This window comes from Stylophora pistillata, chromosome 3 (assembly GCF_964205215.1).
Source record: "Stylophora pistillata chromosome 3, jaStyPist1.2, whole genome shotgun sequence".
In the NCBI taxonomy this organism is placed as follows: domain Eukaryota; kingdom Metazoa; phylum Cnidaria; class Anthozoa; order Scleractinia; family Pocilloporidae; genus Stylophora; species Stylophora pistillata.
Window position 1 is genome coordinate 45917994 of NC_142521.1, and position 10736 is coordinate 45928729.

Here is a 10736-nt window from a genome sequence, read left to right on the forward strand (position 1 = left end):
GAAGGTATCCTGATACGATCTCGTTCTGATGGTAAACTCTTCAACCCTGCACGCCTTAGAGCCAAGACCAAAGTGCGTAAGGTAGCCATTCGTGACCTTCTCTTTGCCGATGATGTTGCCCTCGTTGCTCACAGAGCTGAAAAACTACAACTCCTCCTCAATCAGTTTTCTGACGCATGTGAGGCCTTCAGACTTACAATCAGCCTAAAGAAGACGTGAGTCATGTACCAGGACAATGCAGCCACACCCGCCGTAATGATCAAAGATTACACCTTGGAAGCCGTCACACAGTTTACCTATCTCGGCTCTATCACCTCAAACAACAACTGCCTTGAAGTGGAGATTGGAAAGAGAATTGGCAAGGCTGCAACCAACATGGCTAAGCTGTCTGCCCGTGTCTGGGAGAACAAGAAGCTAACTACCCAAACTAAAGTTGCTGTGTATCGTGCCCGCATCGTGAGCACCTTATTGTTTGGTAGCGAGTCTTGGAATACCTACGCTAGTCAGGAGAAGTGTTTAAACATCTTCCATATGAGATGCCTTCGTCGCATCCTCTCCATCTCATGGACAGATAAGGTCTCTAACAATGAGGTACTTGCAAGAGCCAATATCACCTCGATGTTCACCCTGATAAAACAGCGCAGATTGAGGTGACTCGGTCATGTGTACTGGATGGAGGATGGGCGAATCCCTAAGGATCTGCTGTATGGCGAGTTGGAATCCGGTTCGAGGCCTGTTGGCAGACCTAAGCTGCGTTTCAAGGACGTATGCAAGAGAGATATGCTCGCCACTGGCCTGCCAACAGATAACTGGGAGCTACATGCTGCCGATCGGAGTGATTGGAGGTCTGTGTGCAGTCTGGCACTCCAGGCGGGAGAGGAAAGGCAGAAAGCTGAAGCCGATGATAGAAGAGCTAAGAGAAAAGCAGCAATGAACAACGCAACGTGTGTTCCAGTGGCATGTGTCTTCGTGTGCAGTGGATGCGGCCGTGTCTGCCGTTCTAGAATTGGGCTTTTTAGACACGAGAGAAAGTGTTTGTCGCAACTGCGCTAGTCATGGACATGGTCCGATGACTGCCTACTACTACTAGATTGTGTGTTCCAGGGCAATCTTTAAGGATCTGCCAGATGATGTGTTGAAATTTCTCAGTGGCCATATTTACACCAAATAAGAGTCACTTATAGCAGTAAAGACCATTAGGTCTTGCAAAGGTTGTAATATCTCCTGACTCTGGAGCAAGTTCTATTTGATGAAAAGCCACTTTCAAATATAACTTGGAGAATACTTTTGCCCATGACATTTGTTGCAGAGTCTCTTCAATAGTAGGCACAGGGTGTTTCTCTCTCAGTATTGCTCGATTGGCCTGCCTCATGTCGAAACGTATGCGCACGTCACCATTTGGTTTTTTCACCGCAACAAGAGGACTAATCCAACTTGTAGGTCCATTAACTTTCTCCCTTACATCAAGTGCTTCAAGGTCCTCTAATTTGTCAACTACTTTTTGTTTTCTGCTGAACGGAATTCTTTGCATGGCCTGGGCGATTGGGGTGACACTTTACAGTACAATACAATACAATACAATATTCTTTATTTAGCGAAGGTGATGTACTTAACCCAATGAGTTATCTAACTTACGGTCTTCACAACAATACAAAATACACATATAAAACAATGCCTAAACAGCAATATACGACTTACTACAAGAGAAACTAAAAAACTATACAAATATTTAGTTTAACATAGATCTAAGATGATAAAAGCTAATTACCTTTTAATACAGTTACAGTAAAGAGAAAAACGACACTCATAACACATGAATTCTTCAAGATGAGAAACATTACTAACAAACTTAATAAGGAATAATATCAGAGGTTTATGCTAAAAATTATTTAATCTAGATGAAAAAATAATAGGGGAAGGAGATACACAAGCTATTTGCTTAAGATCATTGTCAAGGCAATTGAAAAGGGTGGCAGCAGAGTAAGCAAATGTGCGCTTTCCAGAATTAGACCGCGGGTAGGGAACTTAAAGATTAAAAGCGGAAGCTCTGGTGCGCAAACCGGTTGAACGAACGGAAGACAAGAAATTGAATTTACGTTTGAGAAAAAAAGGAGCATCAGGATTATTAAGGATAGTAAATAAGAGTACAAGTTTCCTTAGTTTTATAAGGTCGAAAATAGGAAGCCATTTGAGTTTGGAAAATAAGCTTACAGATGATTGAGTGAAGTCGGCATCAAGGAGCAATCTAGCTGCACGTTTTTGAAGACGAATAAGACGAGACAATATATAACTCGAACTATTGCCCCATGCACTCGAACAATAGATAAGGTGGTTATGAATACAGGAATTAAAAAAACGTAGAGCACAGTGATGACTAAAAAACGGTTTGATCCTTCTCAAAAGAGACAATGTACTGTTTACAATTGAACATATATTATCGATGTGTTTCTCCCATGTAAGATGGCAATCAAGAGTAACACCAAGTAGTTTAGCATGCTGAACTTGTTCAATTAAGTTCCCGTTAATCATGACTTTAATAGAATGTTCATTTAGACGATGAAATTTCTGTTGAGTCGTAATCAAGATAAATTTAGTTTTAGACGTGTTGAGGGCCATGCCGTTTAAATTAGCCTATGCAAACACGCCAGAAGCGTCACGATTAAGACGAGCATTTAACTCATGGTTAGTAGAACTAGATTGAGTTATTGAAGTATCATCAGCAAACATACTAAGAGTAGTGTCCTGTGGGAGAAATAAAGGAAGGTCATTGATGAATGATAGAAAGAAAAGAGGACCAAAAATACTTCCTTGTGGAACACCGATAGATACAGGCAGAGGGTCAGATAGTGTACCCTTAAAGTTAGTACATTGAAAACGGTCAGAGAGATAAGAAGCAAACCACTGAACAGTGGAGGATGAAGAGCCATAGATTTGAAATTTTGAAAGAAGAATGCTTTGATTTACGAGGTCAAACACCTTTTTAAGATCGACTAGCAAGAGCCCATTTAGGACTCCGGTGTCCATATTGTTGAGGAGGCGAATGATAAGATCAGTAACAGCAAGCTCGCAGGAGCGAGACTTTCTGAAGCCAAACTGGGAATCAGAGAGCAGGTCATTTTCAGTAAGAAAGTTATAAAATGAAATGTGGACATGGCGTTCAAGAATCTTACAGAGAATAGCAAGAACAGAAATGGGTCGATAGTTAGAGCGGTCAAATAGACAACCGTCTTTAAATAGAGGCGTTTTTCCAAAAATCAGAAAAAGAACCGGATGAGAGGCTAAGATTAAAAATTATTGTTAGAGAAGACTCAATAGAAGGAGCCAATAATTTCCAAAAATATCCATTAAGTCCATCTAAGCCTGCGGCTTTTTCAGTACGTAGATCACGAAGACTATCAAGAACAAAGACAGATGTAATTGGAGGTATAATAAAAGAAACTCTCAGTGGAAGCTTGGACCAAACGAGGTCCTTCAGGTAACACCCAGCGGTGTTTCTGGACTTACAAGCATTTACACCTACTTTAAGGACACCTAGCTCTTCAGAGGAACTTCTACCTAGCAAAGTGTCTGCAGTGCCTGGCATCACAAAGGACTCAGTCTTGTGCGACGTTTCTGTATCAGGTACACAAATGTTCAATATGCATTTTCCACTAAGATTTAAGGGCTCCTTAGATGCATAAGCATAAACTTTCCTGTCAGTCTTCAAGAACTCTAGTTTTCCTTTGGACAATTTATCAAACACTTGCTCAGACATTAGGTAGCACCTGAGTCTATGATGACGTTGACAGGCTCACTTTCGATCATAAGAGGTAAAGTGTTTGACTCACCGTCTGAAGCACTGAAGACATAGTATCCGTCGTCTTCGCTTACGTTGCGACCTGCCACTTTACTCTGTTCAGGCTGGTTGCTTATCTTCCATACACCGTCTCGTTTTCTTATATATTTCCCTCTACGTCTGCTATCGCTTTTTCCTTTAGTTTGTTTGTCCTGTTTCGTGCGACAACAGACCTCCATGTACCCACGATTTGCACATTTAGCAAAGTCAAAGGGAGGCTTATTACGGTTGAAGAAGTACGAAGATTTAAGGGAGGCTACAATCACATTGTGTCGGCATCATTTTATTGCTGTTGTTATTTATTAACGCTTAAGTCTCAAGAAAAATACACAGGCTTTATTGTTTTACTTTAACTATCATGATGTTAACTCTTAAAATGGCTACGCACTTCCATTGGCTAATCTCTCTCCAAAAATGATGTTTGTCTCGCATGGGAATCTCGTCTTTCTGTTTTTCATTGTTGGTTAATAAAATGCAGGTGTTATGTGTTTGTTTTGAGTTCATGAGTTTCTGCAGGTGCTTCCATGCAGGTGTATTTCCAAACCCTAAGATTCGCTCACTTTTTCCGTTGATTCTTTCAAGAGTTTATTGTCTTCTTTTGCAATCGTTGCAATCATTGCGGAATTACTCGGCGCCCCTTGAGATGACCAATATCGTTGTCGATAAGAGTACAGACCACACCACAGGCGTCCCAAGCTCACGTCTCTTGCAAAAACGAAGGATTATTTCATGAAAGCGTCACGCGTTGTGTGACGTGGTGTCAAGTTTCGCGAGCAACCATTGAGAATTTGAATACGTTATAAGGAATAGTATGGGGAACAAAATATGGTCGTCTGATAACAGGAAAGACTGTGATGACAAAGCAACCCCAAAACGACGGAGATCGCCAAAGAACACAACGGACACACAAGGAATGAGTAAGTTTTATTAATCAAACGTGTAAAATGTTCATATTTCGGAATATTTAGTGTTTTAAATGGACCATATTTTGTTCCCCATACTATTCCTTATAACGCATTCAAAATTCTCAACGGTTGCTGGCGTAATTTAACACCGAGGCACACAATGCGTGACGCTTTCATGAAATGATCCTTCAATTTTGCTCGAGACGTGAGCTTGGGATGCCTGTGACCACATTAAACCACTGCCGATTGGTTACATATCATGTTAAAATATTTATTTCTGAAACTCAACCTTAATTTTTTAGCGTGACCAGATGTACACAAGGATAAAGGAGGTCTTCTTAATCAGTTTCGAAAATACTTATGCGTTAAAACAATTAAAACTGAAAGCAAAACTCGTGTACAAATTGCTGTCTTATCTCACCTTACCTCGAACAGATTTCTGTATGAGGCCTTCATAATTTTCCAGTGGTGATACTAAGAATAGAACAAGGCGTCACAAAGCCGTTCAATGAGAAAATTGTAAGTAATGTGCTGAATACTTGTCTTTCTGGAAAAAATGGATACCTTGATTTTTTATTCTGTTTTCGTATAGAGTAACAGGATGTAAAGAAAGCTGGTTGCAATAAGTTTTCTAATCTTTCTAATCCATTTTCACTGCATCATTGCAGTAGGGTAAGACTAGAACGGAACATATGCGATCCATGCGATTAGTCCACCCATTAAATCCCACCCATCCCACCCCCAGGGGAGGACATCCATCACACAGTAATCTCGTGCGTTGGAAATTAATGTCTCCTACTCCTAACCCTGTAGGAGACGGGACCTCCATTTATTCGTCCCTATCCGAGAAGACTAGAATATCTAACCATTTCTTGATATTATAGGAAGGTAGCATATTCTTCTCAATTATTTTAAGACCTTGAGTGTTGGTCCGGCCGGGGCTTGAACCCTCGACTTCCCGCACAACAGTCCAGCGCTCTATCCATTGATAGTCTGAAAGAATAAGCCACTGAATTATGAGTTTTTATTTTGGCTAGTGCTGCCTGAATGCATTCTTCTATCCACCAACTCAGCCTTATTTCAACACTCCAGTGATATCAATAGTGATTTCAACAGCTGGATAATCGTTCTTCCCTTGTGGCCTGAATGCATTCGTGTACCCAATGACAATTATTTCATTTAATAAAATGACTGAGAAATGAAACCTATCGTTTATGTCAACGGGAAATGCATAGTCGTGAATGAGATAGGTATTTTGAGTTTTCCTGAAGTCTATTTTACTCGAGATGTGTGTGACAATTCTATTTACTGTCCACGATTTAAGTTTGCATCCAAAAGTTTTTGCCAAGTACTAGCAGGCTTAAAATTTGATGTGAAGTCTTATCGATTAGACCTAGCAAAAGCTCTAGCTAATTTAGGCAGATGCAATGAAAACAATTCAGGTCACAGAGGAATGTCGAATTATAGGTCACCAAAATAGCTCAAAAGTGGTTAAACTCCCTTACCAGGCTCGAATTAATATTTCACTGGTCTTCACCAGTCATAATGCGGGGAATTCAGGTTTTTTTTTTTCAGAGATAAGAATTAGGTTTACATAAAGAGAAACATGAGTGAAATTTCTGAAAGTAACTTGGAGAAAACACCTAACTCTAATCGAAATCTGCCGACTTCTCGCGCACGTTATTTCACTATCGCAATAGCAGACTAATACTCTGACCTCGCAGTTCGTGTTTTCCTTGTCCAAACTGATGTTTGCTTTTCAGGGCATTCTGCCAGAGGTATATCTAACGTACGTAATCGAAATACCTCGTACTTCTCAAACAACATCACAAAATTACAATTTGCTTACTTTCTTCATCGATTTTCCATCATCAGCCGTTTCAGAGGAGCTGAAATCCAAGCGAAAGGAGTTTTACAACGCCTTTAGGCCATTTATTAATAGCAAAACTAAGGAGTCCACCTTAATCAGTTTAAAAACAGAAGAGGGCATCATTGTAAAAGATCAATGCGAGGTAGCTGAGCAATTAGTGAACTATTTCACCACAGCTGCTGTTAGCATTGTAGGAGACAGTGCTATTTGCATCACAGAAGAGAACCATGACAACCTTGGCAGCGTTAAAGCTCTAAGAGAAGCATACCAAGGAACGCACTTCGAGTTCAATCGCGTCAGCAAGGATCAAGTGCAAAAGGCGCTTGAAAATATCAACCTCAATAAGTCCCGCGGGTGGGACCCCGGAGCACCGCCTAAACTCCTTAAGAACGTGGCCTGTGGAATTGCCCCAATCGCTAATGACTCTCTACAACAGCTGTATCGAGCTGGGGCGATGGCCTTGTGCGTGGAAAATGGGAGAGTGGAAGCCAGTGTTTAAAAAAGGTGACAGACAACTGGCAAAGAACTATCGTCCCATCACGTCCCTTGTTACCGTAAATAAGACATTTGAGCATATGCTCAGTAAGCAAATCACCGGGCACTATGATCCAACTCTCTATCAGAGAATGACAGCTTATAGAAGACATCATAGCTGTCAGACCACTCTACTTAGACTCATGGAAGACTGGAAATCAGCTGTTGACAGAAAGGAACTGGTGTACATACTGTCTATTGACTTGAGTAAAGCCTTTGACTCTCTTAGCCATTCTCTAATTGTAAAGAAACTCGAGACCTATGGCATTGGACAAAATTCTCTCTACCTTCTTAGATCATACTTTGACAATAGGCTCAATAGAGTGAAAATAAAAGGAGTGACAAGTGACTGGAAAAGGATGGTGCTTGGCTGCCCGCAAGGCTCGTCCTTTGGCCCCCTTCTGTGGAATTCGTTCCAAAATGATATGTCATTTCATATAAATAATGCTACTTTGAGCTTGTATGCCGACGACCATCAGATGTATGTCACGGGGAAGAAGCACGACGTTGTCGCGCAAAGTATCAAGATACATGTAGAGAAAGCTCTATCCTGGTACAAGAACAACTATCTCTCAACCAACCCAGAAAAGTTCTAGCTATTAACGATCAACCCGAGAAATGTTGACAAAGACAACGATAATGAAAATTTTACTGTTGATGGTCATACTATTAAGAGAATGGGGGAAATACGGCTTTTAGGAGTTCAAATCGATGAAAAATTGAGTTTTACTAGTCATATCAGTGATCTATGCTCTAAGGCCAGTCATAAAGTAGGGGTCCTAGCGCGGCTACGCAATTTGATACCCTGTAATGCTAAATTATCACTTTACAGGTCTTTAGTTCTGCCCCATCTAACCTACTGTCATCTAGTATGGCACTTTTGTAGTGCATCGGATCGGAAAAAGCTTGAGCGGATTCAGGAGCGGGCACTTAGGGCGGTGTACAAAACTAGATCAGCGTCCTATCAAGAACTGCTAAGTCGCGCCAAACTACCGACGTTGAACAATCGGCGCCTACAAGACATTGCCACTCATTTTGATGTTTAAAGTTAAGCACAGTCTCGTACCTGAGAATATTTCTGACTTATTTAATATAAAGAACACTCAATATAATTTACGGAGCAGTGACTTCGAACTGCCAAGATTCGAAACTGTAAGATTTGGTAGGAATTCTATTAAATATATGGGACCTCTCATCTGGTCGAAGTTACCAAGACACCTAAGAATGATAGAAACTCTAAATTCGTTCAAGAAGAACATAAGAAAAGTCGACCTTTCAACTCTCGTTGAAATTTAAAACTTAACTAAATAACTTTATAATCTTTTTAATTATCTACTGTAAATAACTATCATCTACATATGTAAATGTAGTTGACTTTTAAATTTTTTAGTGTCCTCCATTAGCTTATAACTAAAAATATAGACACTTAAATAAAGTTTTTCATTCATTCATTCATTCATTCATTGCATATTTGGCCTATATCGTCCCAACTAACTTGTAGCAGATGGAGGCTTTGGGTTCGAATACCGTCTAAGACTTGAACAGGAAGGTATTACAAAAGCATTAAACTTACCTTTATCAAGGATGTTTATATTTTTGTCCAATTGCCTTTTGCACCGAACACGCAGGGCGAAACAATAATTTTCTTTATCCCCATCAGGGTGACAATGTAAAGAAAAGCTTCTCTTGAAATAAATTTTTCTTCCTAAACAGATTTTATTCAAGTTTGAGGATACACAGCTGATGCTTCTACAAAATCATGAAAAGAAGCGGCAACATACTGTCTTAAATAGCGTTATTTGTCATTAAAATGTCCCCAGGTAAGGGAGATCTCAAAAGATAAGATTAGTTTAAGATTTAAGCTCACGATCAAGCTTAGACAAAACATGTAGAAGCAGCAACATGCCGTCTCGAATAGCGTCCTTTGTTATGAAAATGTCCCTAGGTAAGGTTGCACGTCACGATATCAACATGATATCACGGATTTCCAGCCGTGCGGGAAGATGTAAAATTAGAATGATCTTTTATCGTGGATCAGCTGCTGACAAGTCACTCGCTTTTCGTGTCACTCTATTAGCTTCTCTCGTTCATAAAGTCGACTTTTCTCTTGAAAAAGGCCTATAGCTATGGTGTTTATACGGCAAACAAAATAATACATGTTTGCTTGAAGACATGGAATTTTTCTTCTCGTGTTCAACCAAATATCTCGTTCTTTGCCCTTCCTTATAACATATCAAAATACTCAAAACACAAGGTGTAAATTTAATACCTCTTTGGGAGCAATACAAGATTCTAGTATTGTAGTTGGATTTCCCAAATCGCCTTGACAATGGCCATTTTGAAAACAACTAAAAGACTGAAGCGAAATGTGCGTAAGAGGAAAGAAATCTTGGGAAACTGCTCGGAGAGAACGGAATCACGTTTCCTCAATATTCAAAGTTTCTGACAGCACGCGATCTTCGGGGAGCTCACTTCGGTTTTCCTCGCGTAGCAAAACTGAAATTTTTTTTACTTAACGGTCGTATCTAAATACATCCATATATTTGCAAATTGACTCAAGAAAATAACATTTTTCTGCATACTAGTCGTGAGTTTTCGTCAGCATTATTTATTTGCTGTATAATTTTGCACTGGGCTGTCTTATTTCATACTTAACTTGCCATTGGACCTGAATCAATACGTGAACGAAGAGGTATGAACAAGACATAAAACTTGCCCTAGGTTTGAAGCTTCCGAATGTGTCAAGACCCTTTGAATTCAAAGTGTTTAGCAGATGTAAGCTAGGCTTTCCTTGTTCCTGACTATTTCAATGAACGCAGGCTTCAATGTTTTAGCGTACATGTGTAAACTATTGTAAGCGGCGACGCCAGAGGTAGCTAATAGCAGAATGTTGAGCCACGTAAATTTTCTAGCTGTTATTTGCCAAAGACGGGAAAAAAGACATTTAAACACAAAATTTGGTAAAGACTGACCTCTCATTGGTATGTTATATTAATGTAAAAGCTATTCGAACACTGCTATTCCTAATACTAATTTATCATGGCAGTCTCAATCCTCTTTCAATAGCGGAATCTTAGATCAAGCTCACTCAGCATGAAAAAAAAAATAACTAGTGGTTTTATTTTATCATTGTTCTCCGCCTGTCTCTTTCGAACTAGTTAGGTGAGACGTTGCTTTTCGCTCTTCCAATCAAATTGTAGCTTTCTTCAGGAAAGGTCCATCTTCCATTTACCGCTCTTGAGTTTTTGGAAGCCGTTTCGAGTTTTTAAAAAATCGCTCTTGAAATCGGCCTTCATACTAGAAATGTCCATTTTTACGTCATTTACAAAGACTCAGGAATAGTCCTTCTACTTCTAAAAACTTCCTCTTTTTAACCTTAAATCAAATATAAATCGTTCTTCTTCAAAAGCCCGTTCATGGGTTTCTCACTTATTGCCTCTGAAAATTTGGAAAGCGAGTTTTATCAAGCTGCTGCGCTAATTTAGGACCTTTCTTCTCTTATTCTGGACTTTTCAAGGCGCAATTGCATTCAAATCTCCCGCCCCAGTATTCACGAATAATTAATAATGTCCAGACATTCTGCCCTCTGGTG

General features: G+C 39.8%; 1 protein-coding gene across 1 annotated transcript; it reads left to right on the forward strand.

Moving 5' to 3' along the window:
• The first annotated feature begins 222 nt into the window (after positions 1 to 222).
• Positions 223 to 654, forward strand: LOC148736402 (uncharacterized). The gene has a single exon (XM_088753065.1). The coding sequence runs from the start codon at positions 223 to 225 to the stop codon at positions 652 to 654; it is 432 nt and encodes a 143-aa protein (XP_088609191.1).
• Positions 655 to 10736: the final 10082 nt, after the last annotated feature.

Coding starts and splice junctions, on each gene's coding strand:
- LOC148736402 (XM_088753065.1), top strand. CDS start 223: ATGTACCAGGACAATGCAGCCACACCCGCCGTAATGATCAAAGATTAC.